The following is a 12,387-nucleotide window of genomic DNA, read 5'->3' on the forward strand; positions in this document are numbered from 1 at the left end:
AAATTCGGCTGCCACAACATCTCTCATGATGGACAAACACTAACTCCAATCATCACGACACAGCCCCTCATATTGACACGCCCACGTCTAATCTACCCCCAGAGACGCCGAGCAGCCTCGGAAGTGATGAGTTTTTGTCGATTTAGCCAATGATGACCAAGAATTGCAGAAAAAAAACTGGACTCTCCCGCCACCTCCTGAAGCCGGGCAGCCCTCGGCTCGGAAGCCTGGCTGTTAGTGGCGGCTTCATAACATGATTTCCTCAGTGAACGGCCGCGATTTCAGAACAAATCACTTCATTAAGCTACAGGACAACATGTTGTAGTTATGAAAGTAAATGCAGTATTGGGCATATCTTGTTTTTTGTGAATAACTGTTTTATTGTCAATTTAAAATTGAAGATGTAGCAATTTCGCCAGAGAATGGGAGAGGCTGTCCGGCTTCCCGTGTTGTCTCTGAATAGCCGCGGCTGATGGGGAGAACATGCAAACTCAGAAAGCCGCCATCTGGGATCTGAAACAGGAACCCTTTTGCTGTGAGGCAACAGTTCTAACCACCACACCACAAGCAGCACAAGCTTTTGACACTGTGGATCACAGTATACTGCTGAACAGGTTGGAAACCTGGGCAGGACTCAGCGGGACAGTCCTAGAATGGTTCAGGTCCTACTTGGAGGAGCGGAGTTATTTTGTGACCATTGGAAGTAATCAATCTGATCGAGTGGCTATGACATGTGGAGTTCCTCAGGGGTCAGTTCTTGGACCCCTTCTGTTCACCCTATACATGCTGCCTCTGGGTCAAATTCTGAAGAACTCTAAAGTCAACTACCACAGCTATGCAGATGACACACAGATATATCTTGCACTCTCTCCAGATGACTGCAGTCCTATAGAGTCATTGTGTGACTGTTTAGAGCAAGTCAAAAAGTGGATGAACCAAAATTTCCTTCAGTTAAATCAAGAAAAAACTGAGGTCATTGTGTTTGGCAACAAAGAGAAGAGGTTTGCTGTCAGTAAACATCTTGAGTCACTGTCTCTAGAAACTAAACACCAAGTCCGGAACCTCGGCGTGCTGATAGACTCAGACCTGACCTTCAACAACCATATCAAATCAGTCACCAAATCAGCCTTTTATCAACTTAAGAACATATCCAGAATTAAGGGTTTCATGTCCCAAACAGATCAGGAGAAGCTGATTCATGCTTTCATCTCCAGCAGACTTGACTACTGTAACGGTCTTCTGACTGGACTCCCCCAAAAGAGTCTCAAACAGCTGCAGCTCATTCAGAACGCTGCAGCCCGAGTTTTAACCAGAACAAAGAGATCACATCACATCACCCCAGTTCTCAGGTCTTTACATTGGCTCCCGGTCAGATACAGAATAGATTTTAAAGTTCTGCTGCTCGTCTACAAATCACGGAATGGTTTAGGTCCAGAATACATGAATGACATGCTAGCAGAGTATAAACCCAGTAGAGCTCTGAGATCTGCTGACTCAGGTCAGATAGTGGAGCCCAGAGTTCAAACTAGACACGGTGAAGCAGCTTTTAGCTGTTATGCTGCTCACAACTGGAACAAACTACCAGCAGAACTGAAATCAGCCCCAACTGTAAGCACTTTTAAATCCAGGTTAAAAACATTTCTCTTTCGGTGTGCTTATGGTTGAGTTTATATTTTTCTTTTTCCCCTCTTCTTTGATTGCTTTAATTTTTGTTCTATTTTTTTTTTTTTTTCTTTAAATTGCTTGTTTTTATGCTGCTTTATGCTGTTCTTTTAAATGCCTTGTCTTTATGTAAAGCACATTGAGTTGCCTGTGGTATGAAATGCGCTGTATAAATAAAGATGCCTTGCCTTGCCTTGCCTTTTGGTAGCCTATCTACCTTTTGAAAGAAAAAAAGAAAAGCTATGCATAAATGTATGTAGAGACAATTACCAATAAAACTACTTTCGTCAATAAAACTACATATTCTTTTGTGTCAGAAATTGTGACTAAAAGTCAGCCTGTTATGATTACGTGTCAACTCTCATTCACTTAAAGCATTTCCAGACTGCCGGCCTTCTCAAATAAAATCCTGACTATTTTAACAGCAGCGTCATCAGATGACATCTTGTGCCATGAATTCAACTGCACTTACGTGTACGATAACCTGTCTTGTACGTTTACAAAACAGTTCACAGCGTAGTGGCGGTGGTGGACAATGGGCTGCTAAAATGGCCGAGTCAATGTAACTGTTGCTAAACTCAAATGTGCTTGTAGCCCTATAACACTGAGACTAAACACTATAGTTGTGGCAGTGGGAAAAGGACTCAATTAGCTTGTCCAGTTTTTAAAAGACCCATTTCAACTATCTAGTTTTGTAGTAAAAATCAGACTGAAATGTAACGTATGGCTTCAAAATGATACCAGCAAAGCTTATGAAAACACTTCTTGTTCAAACAGGTAATCCCAATGTCTAATGAGATGAGTGCTAGCAGAAATGCTAACATCAGCACGCTAACATGCTTTTAAAAGCCAGTGCTAACATGCTTGTGTGAAGTTTAATTAAATATCTTTTAAGCCGAAATTACTGTGAATCCTGAAAACAAATGTTTTACTACCAAAATGTGTTTTTTTTTCATCTGCCGACAGACCAGAAGGGTCTTTAAGTACTGAATTTTTCAAAATTTTCTTCCTGTATTCCTGGTCCCACTGTCTCGAAAATACTAGAAGACTTCATTTTTTTCATGGGGTGACAATAAAATCTGACTCTTCCTAGAGAAACGTAATCAAATTTGGATTTGTTGATACAGTGTATAAACATCTTGTTCAAACGATGACCTAATTCTCGATCACATCTACCGAAATTGTTCTTTTACTCCGTCGTCTGCAGATGTGACTGTAGCAAACTTCCCCCCACACTCCTAAGCCAGCTCCTCTTTTGCTTGACAAAAATTCAGCCAACATTTTTTTTTCTCAAGCGAATTTCATTCGAAATGCATGTGTGTGTTTTATGATTTATGAGAGATTTTGTGCAGCCGGGCCACAACAACAGACGACACAATGCAATAGATACAAAGTCTAAATGATTGTTATAAATGCATTATGGCAGAATGGGGAAGCTGCAGTCCAGTGGTTACTGGCAGAGGGAAATGAAAGTCAAATGACCTGAGTGGAAATAAAGCAGGAGTATCTCGTGGACAGATGAAGAGTGACAGGAATTCACAGGACTTTGGCAGCAACTGACACTGTCGCACATATTTACTTTACTCACGGGTGTTGAAAACAAACTAAAAGCAACAGATCCCTATCACTCTTATTCATTAAAGCACAGGAAAGGAAATCCTAATGCGGCAACTTTCTCACTCACAAACAGCTCAACTTTGTTTTCGTACTTGAGTATTATCGAGCACGTGTTTCACATTCCCATGCCATCAGATACAACGCTGCTCTGTTTCCACAAGCTGACAAAGATTTCTTGATATTTCTTGTGATTTACTATGATGTCAGGCCAGCTATTTGTTCTCATAATACCACACATCCGACCAATGAGCTCCTGAAAAGGAAGTGTTTACAGGTTTGACTTCCCCCATCGGTCTGTCTTTAAGAGGATGTCAGATGCATTAAGAAAACACAGAGAGGAAGACAGAGGGACGAGAGAGAGAGACACACACGCATATGTGTGGAAGTTCTTTATTTACCCCAGCCAGTCTTCTTCTCATATCAAAGATGCTGTTTATTCGCGGTGGATCACCCTGGTTTAGGGCTATGATACTCACCTTTTTACAACTTTGGGGTAAGTGTTTGCTTTGACTCACAACAAGAATGATCAAGTTTATATCCAGTAGAAGAAGATGTATATATATATTTTTTTATTTACGATAAAGAAAATATGAATACTTGAATGTATATTAGTACAAATAATAAGAAAAAACTTATTTCTTATTGTACAACTTGTCAGCTGCAATCGTGAGTTTGGTACAAAGTGAACGTCAGCACATGTGGCAATAACAGTGATTTACATCATCTGCTGAGAAGCTGGATTGTTGCCACATTACCAATGTTATATATATATATTTATATATCTTTCTTTCTGTAGGAAGACATTCAGCTTCGACTCCCTCCAACACTCTTCCACCACCTTCCCTGCACATCTATTCGAAGTCAAAGGACTCAGTGGTCCTGATCTGCCAAGCCCCCGAGGTTCACTCTGGGGTTCTGTTCATGTTGTACTGTCAAACAGAAAAAGTAATTCTGATTCTTTTAAAGATGTGTGGAAATTTTACGGAGAATGTTTGGCCTCTGCTGGTCTGCTGGGATTTTCATTGCTGATATTTTCTTTTTTCTAACTGATTTCATTGAGGTGGACTCACTGGACCTGCTGCCCGCTGCCCGGGAGGTTCAGTTCACTGTGAGAATGGACGAATGGGACTCAGGCCAGCAGGAACTGTTCTGCTGCCTGTACAAGAGCCAGGAGGGATTCTACAGCGCATTCAGTCCCTATTTGCGACTGGAGCGACAAACAGGTGATTTATCTCTCTACTTGTATTGTAACCAGTACACTTTATGATCGTAATGATAATAACATCAACAGTCAGTTGATTGTCAATGAATAACGTGGAACATCTCGATGACAGTAGGTCAGAAGTAGGAACGAGTCACTTTTGGTTCAGGTTGTGGCTTCAGGTTTTACCCTAAAGAAGAACAAATGCATTTGCAGAGCTGATTCAATCATCTCCCAGTTGTGGTTCTGCATGTGGTATAAAACAATAAACACTCCCATCCGCTCGACATCAACCCCAAGAAACACGCTTCTGTGTGCAGGTGCTCTTTGTGGTCTCTTTTTGTCCTCTGCTCTGTGGGTGTGTGTAGCAGCAGTTACATCCTGCACTTCATATAGAAAGGACACACACACACACACACACACACACACACACACACACACACACACACACACACACACACACACATGCGCTAGTTTCCACTGTTGACAGTTACAAAGGGACATTTAGCTAGAACCTTGCCCAGACGGTTTGACAGCATTATTGCAGATTTTGCATGAATTATGAGTCAGATACTTAAATGTGTAAAAACAATAAGATCACAATGACAATTGTTTCATTTGACTTTTTTTTTCTTTTGCTCTGTAGCTCTCACCCCAACTCGTAGCATTCCTTCGTCCCCCCCTCCACTCTTGTCTGTGGAGCCCTTTGCAGGTGAGGTAAAACGTGGGGACACGCTCTCTTTCCGCTGCACAGTGCCCACTCCTCTGTCCCAGTCGCAGTCCCAGTCTAACAGACCAGTGACCTTTCTTTTGCTGTGGACTGACAAGCGCACGGGGATGACATCCGTTATCCCGCAGCCACAGGCCAGTCAGGTTTCAACCTCTGAAGCACAGCCAGGGGTCTTCACTCTGGGGCCAGTTTGGGGAGGAGAGGAGGGCGAGTACACCTGCCTCTACCAAATTGCCAAAAAAAGGGGTCTGGTTAATTCAACTGTCAGCAATGTGGTGCAAATCACCGTTACAGGTGAGGATGTTCTATATGTTTCTAAATTTAAATGGACCGTGTTACTTTACTGATTGTTCTGAGTATTTAACCACCAGGCAGGAGACTTTTTTTTCTTGTCTGTTGAATATGTTTCACCTCAGAATCGACGAGTGTAACACACGTAACCTCAGCAACTCTCAAAAGAGTCAATGTCTCAACAACTGCTTACAAGCCTGAAACAGTCAGAAGTGAAAAAGCCTCTCACACGAGAGGTGAAACATCTTCAAGAACCAAGAAAAAACAGCCCCGCTGCCTCCATTTTCCTGAGGGAGAATTTCAACGCAATCTCATGCAATCAAGAATGCAAAAAAACTACATTAGTCCACAATACAAACTACTGCGGTTTCACAAGAAAGGCTCAACATTTTTCCATTTGCTATTTTTTCCATATTTTTGTTATTTTGTCCTTTACAGCTTCATTTCTTATTTGCCAGTGTTCTTCAGCGGCATGTTGACGTCCTGAAGTCTTGAATTGTTAGAATTAATGTTTGTGGTTGGCGCACATATCATAAAAGACACGTTTGGACAAAAATATACATGGTTATGACTTACACATTTTTATATTCATGCGTCATCTCAATGTTTACAACCATAGATTCTGAAACTGCTATATTCTGGACAAATGGACCAATGTATGTTTTACACCTTTTCTAATGAGACAGGCCTGGTCATTTTAATGCTATTTAATGCTATTTTTGTTACTATTTTCACCTAACTAATGCTTGCCTGTATGTCCTGTGCTCCCAGACATGCTGCCAGTGCCCACCCTTGTTCTCCAGCAGCAGACAGATGTGTGGCATTTGCTCTGCACAGGGTCTCCTGCATACCCCGGTGGGGTGTTCTCACTCTTCTTGGTGGGTAATGAACTTCCTGTTGCCACTAACCGTGCAAAAGTGATCCGCCATGAAGCCACATTCCCAGTGCCGGTACAGGACACACCAGTGGCTTTGTACCAGTGCCAGTACAGTGTCCTGCTCGGGAAGACGTGGAGCAGCTCTGCAAGAAGCCCCCCGCTGGCTGTAACCAGAGGTATAAACCGACAAGTCAAATACATGTTAGCGATTTAAAGTGTTAATTCTGAAATATTTATTCCTTGTGACTTTCAGAAATCTCCCCACCAGCATCACCAGGTAGGCCAAAGATGCGACAATTTTACTTTTTACATGAGGTCTTATTAACTTGGGAAAAAAATGAAAATCTGTATGCTGAAAGATTAATATCAACAAGTGAGACAGCCATATTAGCTGCGAGGAGATTAATTTCACAGACTGATTTAAGACAGACAAATACTTTTTGTAGTTGTTTTAATAGCATCATTGCGATGTGTGTGTGTGTCAGGTGTGGACTGGCCTCTTGTCCTGGGCTCTTTCTCTGCTGCCTTGTTGTTCCTCTGCTCTCTGGCACTTGTGGTTGTGGTTGCACAGAGGAAAGGTATTTCACACAAGAATTTCTTCTTTCTCACTTGCCATGCTTGTCTTCCTTTGTGTGAACTGATTATTTCCTCTTTATCTCCTCTTCTTTAAAGTGAGAGCAGCAGCACAGGAACAGAAGAGAAGGTATTGTGTTTCCAGTGTGTATTATAATGGCTCCTAAAAGCAGCATCCAGTCGTTCAGACCCTTAGATGATGAGCATATTTTTGTGCATGGAATCATTTCTCTTCATAAATGCATCATAAATACCATAGGAGGAAATGTTTCCCTCGAGAGAGAGTAACACAGTAAATGTTTAAATAGTGTAATTAAAGAGAAATAATATATGTAGGCCTATGTATATTTATGATTTTGTTTGTATATATATACTGTAGTATTAAAGTGCATAATGGATTATAGATATAGTTGTATCAAAGGTTTCTATGTTGCACCATTTCAGACAGGAAGCACAGTTTTGGACACAAGTTCATGCTAAAGACCACGTTGTTGGTAAGTTCTTTTCTTCAGAATCCCACTTCCTCTTTTGGATTCATGTAATATTCTGTTTCTATTTACTTTCTGTTCATCTTAATTTTCCTGGGAACAAAACATTGCATGATATGCAAGTGACAAATTACACTGAAATCCCTTATTGAAAGGACGTGTCATTGTTCTTTGTTTTTCTTTTTTCAGACCTCACACTCAGACGAACAAGCTTCACTTCTCAGGTAAATATTCATCATCGCCTCGATCTCCCTTAGCAGCGGAAACTTCTCAACTGATGAATCAAGCATGATTTTGGTAATGCTCCTTTAGCTTCATTAAAGGACAAGACCGTTTTTTTGACATTGGGCCCTTGATTTCACATTATAACATGATGTTCTACTCACCCCTGCTTGTTGTTGGTCATTTGGAGCTGTTCCGAAGATATTCGAGAGGCGTCTGGCTGCTCTCTTGAGATATTCGGCCATGAAACGGTTTCCTATGGGCAACGTTATACAGGCACAAACTATGCTGTTTATATTTGATTAATTACTGTACACTAGCACTGATAACGTGGAGGTGCGTCGCTTACTTAAAAAAATCCGGGTTACTGTAATTTTGAATTTTTGTCGTAAAGTCTGTGTGTGTTTGTCTGTGGGCTGTCTGTGGTAGTAGCACGGTGATGACGTCAGTAACACCCACTTTACGACAAAAATTCAAAATTACAGTAACCCGGATTTTTTTAAGTAAGCGACGCACCGCCACGTTATCAGTGCTAGTGTACAGTAATTAATAAATTATAAACAGCATAGTTTGTGCCTGTATAACGTTGCCCATAGGAAACCGTTTCATGGCCGAATATCTCAAGAGAAGTAGAACATCATGTTATAATGTGAAATCAAGGGCCCAATGTCAAAAAAACAGTCTTGTCCTTTAAGACAGAGACACTGTGAAAAATGTGACAAGGAGCAGAAGCTTTTTATCTTGGGGAAAACCAAGATTTAGGAATGTTTGGACAGATATGTTGAATAATTTTTCGACAACACATGTGTCAGCTTTCTCCAAATAGCAGATCACAAGTCTATTCAACAAACTGCCAGTTTGTGTGCCATGTTGAAGTCCAACATGTGATGGAAATAATGATGGAAAATTCACACACGACACCAACACACTATAAGAAAAATAGAAATCAGTGCATGTGTGAAAGGGGCTTTCATCCCACCGCAGAGCAGCGCAAAGCTAAAGCACAACCAATAACACAGGTACCCTGCACCTCAGGTGGTTTTGTGATAGCCCCCAGGTGGCAACGGCTGCAACAGGTAATATTATGTTATACAGGCAAGTACGTGAACAATTATGTGATCAATTATTATCAAGTATTTGCAGATTTCAGTCAGGAGCATCAAAGAGTAACTTAAAATTGCTGCAAGTGCCGATTAATAAACGTGGTATTTTATACCACAGTAAGATGTTGCATTTGGGATTGGCTCGAAATAAAATGAAGTAATGTCCAATAAAGCTACGGACAGAGAGATAGACAGATCCTGCACTCGCGCTGCACGCGCTGAGTTTTTTTGGGGGGAATTTCTGGCATTTATGTGGCCTCTATGTTTCTGTTTTAGGTTCACTATCACAAACAACTGTAAACTTCCCTGATCTCTTTGCTGTAAACACACATATATAAGCGTTCTCTCATTCACTCTCTCTCTCTCACACACACACACACACACACACACACACACACACACACGCATAGGCAAGGCATCTTTATTTATATAGCGCATTTCATACCACAGGCAACTCAATGTGCTTTACAGAGACACATACGGGAAAGAGGAAGGTGGATGATATGATTATGTACAGCACTTTCAACCGTGGGTGCTTAAAACTACATGTTGAGACTTTAGAGTTGGATACCCAAATACTTCACAACAACCCGTCTTTCAACTTCTGGGTTACATTCAGTCAGTAGCACAGCATCACTTTACAGTCACAGTTTTGTCACTTCCTGATTAGGTTCAGGCAATAAGATTCCTCTGCTAGGATTAGAACGCGATTACGGTTTGGGCAAAATTACATTGTTAGGACAACATTTCTGGGACCTTAATGGATGGCATTTTGCTAGATCAGCACAAAAACATGTTTTGGCAATATAATGTCACTTCCTAGAAAAGTTTAGGCAATAACAGCTTAGAGTTAGAAATCAAAAATACTTGGTTAGAGTTAATATAACAAAAAAGAATAAAATTAAATGAAAAATGTATGAAAAAAAGAAAGTCTTTTTTTTTTTTTTACTTAATTAGCAATTAAGGTGAATAATAATGATTCATACAAAATTATTCATAACAAGCAATTGTTGTTTATAGGTATTGCTGCTGTTAGGAATGACATCCTGTGCTGTTCTGTATTGCAGCAGAGCTGAAGAAGCCTCTGACTGAACATATTGTGTTGTTTTATTGCTGTGTTGTTTATAGGTTGTGCAGCATTGGCCATTTTATCCAATCATGATCTGGAATGTCACATGCACTAGTGGCAGCCTGGCACAACTCTGGACATGTTCTGTCTTTCTTTGTTTCTTCTTGAGGTTTTCTTGATTTTTTTTTTCTGTGAGAACAATGAGCCTAATTCACCGATATCTTCTCAAGTAATTTCTTAAATTCTTTGTTGTTCTTATGAAATTTCTTAAGAAAACTCTATGTCCGATTCACGAACGCATTCTAAGACTGCGAAATTGTTCGCATCTTTGCTCTTAGATCAATGAATGCCAATCTCCTTATAAATTGTCCCTATTTTGCAAGGTTAAAAGTCCCATAAAAGGGAAGAAGAATGAAGGACCGTGTGCAAACACAGCCAGCATCCTTTTAAGATGCCTATGCTGTGCTCGATAGTAAAGCAAGTACATGCATCTGATTAAATTAAGCCCTCTAGTGAGTCTGAGGGTTGCTCAGTTGTGTTATTAACTAGGTGGCCATATCCTCAGTCTCCTAATTAAACAAGTCAAACTAAAAAGCCACTGTTGTGAAAAAAGTTAATTATTAAAAGATACAGCATGTACCAATGAGCCATGTGCCACCAGCTGCTTAGCATATAAAGAGCGTATTACCATCAACTCCAATCAGCTCCAGGGGTTCCAGATCAGTCCCTAGTACAGAGCCAGCTACATACATCACCTTGTTCAGTTTCTTTGAGTCACTGCCTCTGATGGTGCTGCCCCAGCAGATGGCTGCGGATCAGAGGGCACGCTCCACTGCAGACTTATAAAAGACACACAACTTCTTTGTGCAGACACTGAAGCACCTTAGCTTCCTCAAGAAGTACAGTCTGTTCTGTCATTTTTTGTGGACAGCTTCTGTGTTGCGTTTTCAGTCTATTTTATTGTACAGGTAAACTCCAGCTTCCCTTTCACCTGATTGCTGGAGACAGAGCAGGTTTCAGTATGTCTTGTCCATCCAAACTCCTCTGAGGGAAGTTGTGAGTTTTTCATAGCTGGAGACCAGTGAGGACAATGCTGAGTGTTATTTAGAACTGGACCTGTTGAGAGACATGAACAGCTCAGTGGCTCTGTCCAGGCCTCCATCAGTCAGATCCCCCTTCAACTTAAGGCCTGTGATCTTCCATCCCTCATCGCACATTCCACACATTCTTCCGTTTTGTCTTATCTTTATTTTCATATTTTAGTTTATGAACTATTTATTGCTTTAATTAATTAATTTATTTATTTATTTTTTGCTGGTTTTGGGGCACAGCTTCTAAACCGGTGCAGAAAAAATCTCTCAAAGATACTATATACACACCTAATATATATTATCAGGGCAATTGCAACCTGCAGCCATTCTGCTGTTGTACTCTCTAGAATATATAGAATCAACTACAACACCACTGTCACCTCGATGGACACAATTAGCATTCTTCACTACATGCATTTGTTCTCAAGATCAGTGGTGGGTACATATTCTCCGAACAGTTATCAGTCATTATTGCCTTCATGCACAGACAACCCAAGGGGTCACTTCTGGGAGGAGGACAGTCCTAGATCCTTGGCCCGACAGAACAGGGATTTGGGGCTTTTTATTTTAGCCGTGGGGGATATTTTGGCATGTTTAGTTATGTTTTTTGACAATAAGAAGTGATAAAAGTGTATGCATCTGTTGTGCTCTATAAAGACAACCTGAAAGCAGACCGGCAGTTAATGGTGAGTTTAGGAAGCATGAAAATAAATTTAACAATGAAAGCAGTGGTAGAATGTGCACTATGCCACAGGAAATGACCTTATGCTTAGATCTTTAATAGGTTGCCTATATGTGTTTATTCATGTGCAGGAATGGGCCAGCGGGGACACAGAAGCCGCCTCCAGATCTCCTTTCTGGAACCCTCTTTCCACATTCACATCCCCAACCCATCAGATCCATTAGAATTGTTTGTTTCCACTCTAACTCTGTGTGTGTGTGTGTGTGTGTGTGTGTGTGTGTGTGTGTGTGCACGTATGCGTGCTTGTGTGTGTATACTTTATCATAGTTTATCAATGTAGCACCAGTCGGAGTCACACAGCAGGACAGGAAAGGGTATTTTCTCCCTTCCTATTTAATTTCATGTGTCGCAGCGTTTGTACAATTGGACAGGATATGATGTTTGTTTGATCTAACTGAGCCCATGTATCTAAATAAAGATTTTATCATTATGACTTTTAAATCTGTGTGTGGGATGCGTACTTTTTACAATCACTTAACTGAAGATTAATTCTTGATGCAGTCGACGAAATCTCACCTAGAGGTCCATTTGGACTCTGTCCTGATTGTATTACAGGCAATTATCAGAAGATGGAATTTTCTGAAGCTTGCTGAAGACCCTGAGCTTGTTTGACTAAAATCTGTCTGACTATGTCAGCTTGACCAATATAAAAATTTATTTCACTGGCAGAGAAACTGCAGTGAAAAAAAGGAATCTTGTATATTTAACTGTTTCACATGGT

The 12,387-nt window shown here is 40.7% G+C and overlaps 1 protein-coding gene across 1 annotated transcript; it reads left to right on the forward strand.

The window, feature by feature from the left end:
* Nucleotides 1-3,608: 3,608 nt before the first annotated feature.
* LOC142378312 (uncharacterized) lies at nt 3,609-12,107 on the forward strand. The gene is made up of 11 exons (XM_075462651.1): nt 3,609-3,772; nt 4,076-4,224; nt 4,340-4,502; nt 5,127-5,504; nt 6,273-6,554; nt 6,632-6,655; nt 6,864-6,956; nt 7,051-7,081; nt 7,396-7,445; nt 7,629-7,663; nt 11,738-12,107. Exons 1-11 carry the CDS (start codon nt 3,655-3,657, stop codon nt 11,828-11,830), a joined length of 1,416 nt encoding a protein of 471 aa, XP_075318766.1. The 5' UTR covers nt 3,609-3,654; the 3' UTR covers nt 11,831-12,107.
* The last annotated feature ends 280 nt before the right edge of the window (nt 12,108-12,387 follow it).

Source organism: Odontesthes bonariensis, chromosome 4 (assembly GCF_027942865.1).
Source record: "Odontesthes bonariensis isolate fOdoBon6 chromosome 4, fOdoBon6.hap1, whole genome shotgun sequence".
NCBI lineage: Eukaryota > Metazoa > Chordata > Actinopteri > Atheriniformes > Atherinopsidae > Odontesthes > Odontesthes bonariensis.

Excerpts from the sequence above, each read along its gene's own strand:
- LOC142378312 (XM_075462651.1), top strand. The coding sequence starts at position 3,655 with ATGTGTGGAAGTTCTTTATTTACCCCAGCCAGTCTTCTTCTCATATCA. Across the intron at positions 5,505-6,272 it reads GGTGCAAATCACCGTTACAG|ACATGCTGCCAGTGCCCACC; the intron begins GTGAGGATGTTC and ends CTGTGCTCCCAG. Across the intron at positions 7,082-7,395 it reads GCACAGGAACAGAAGAGAAG|ACAGGAAGCACAGTTTTGGA; the intron begins GTATTGTGTTTC and ends GCACCATTTCAG.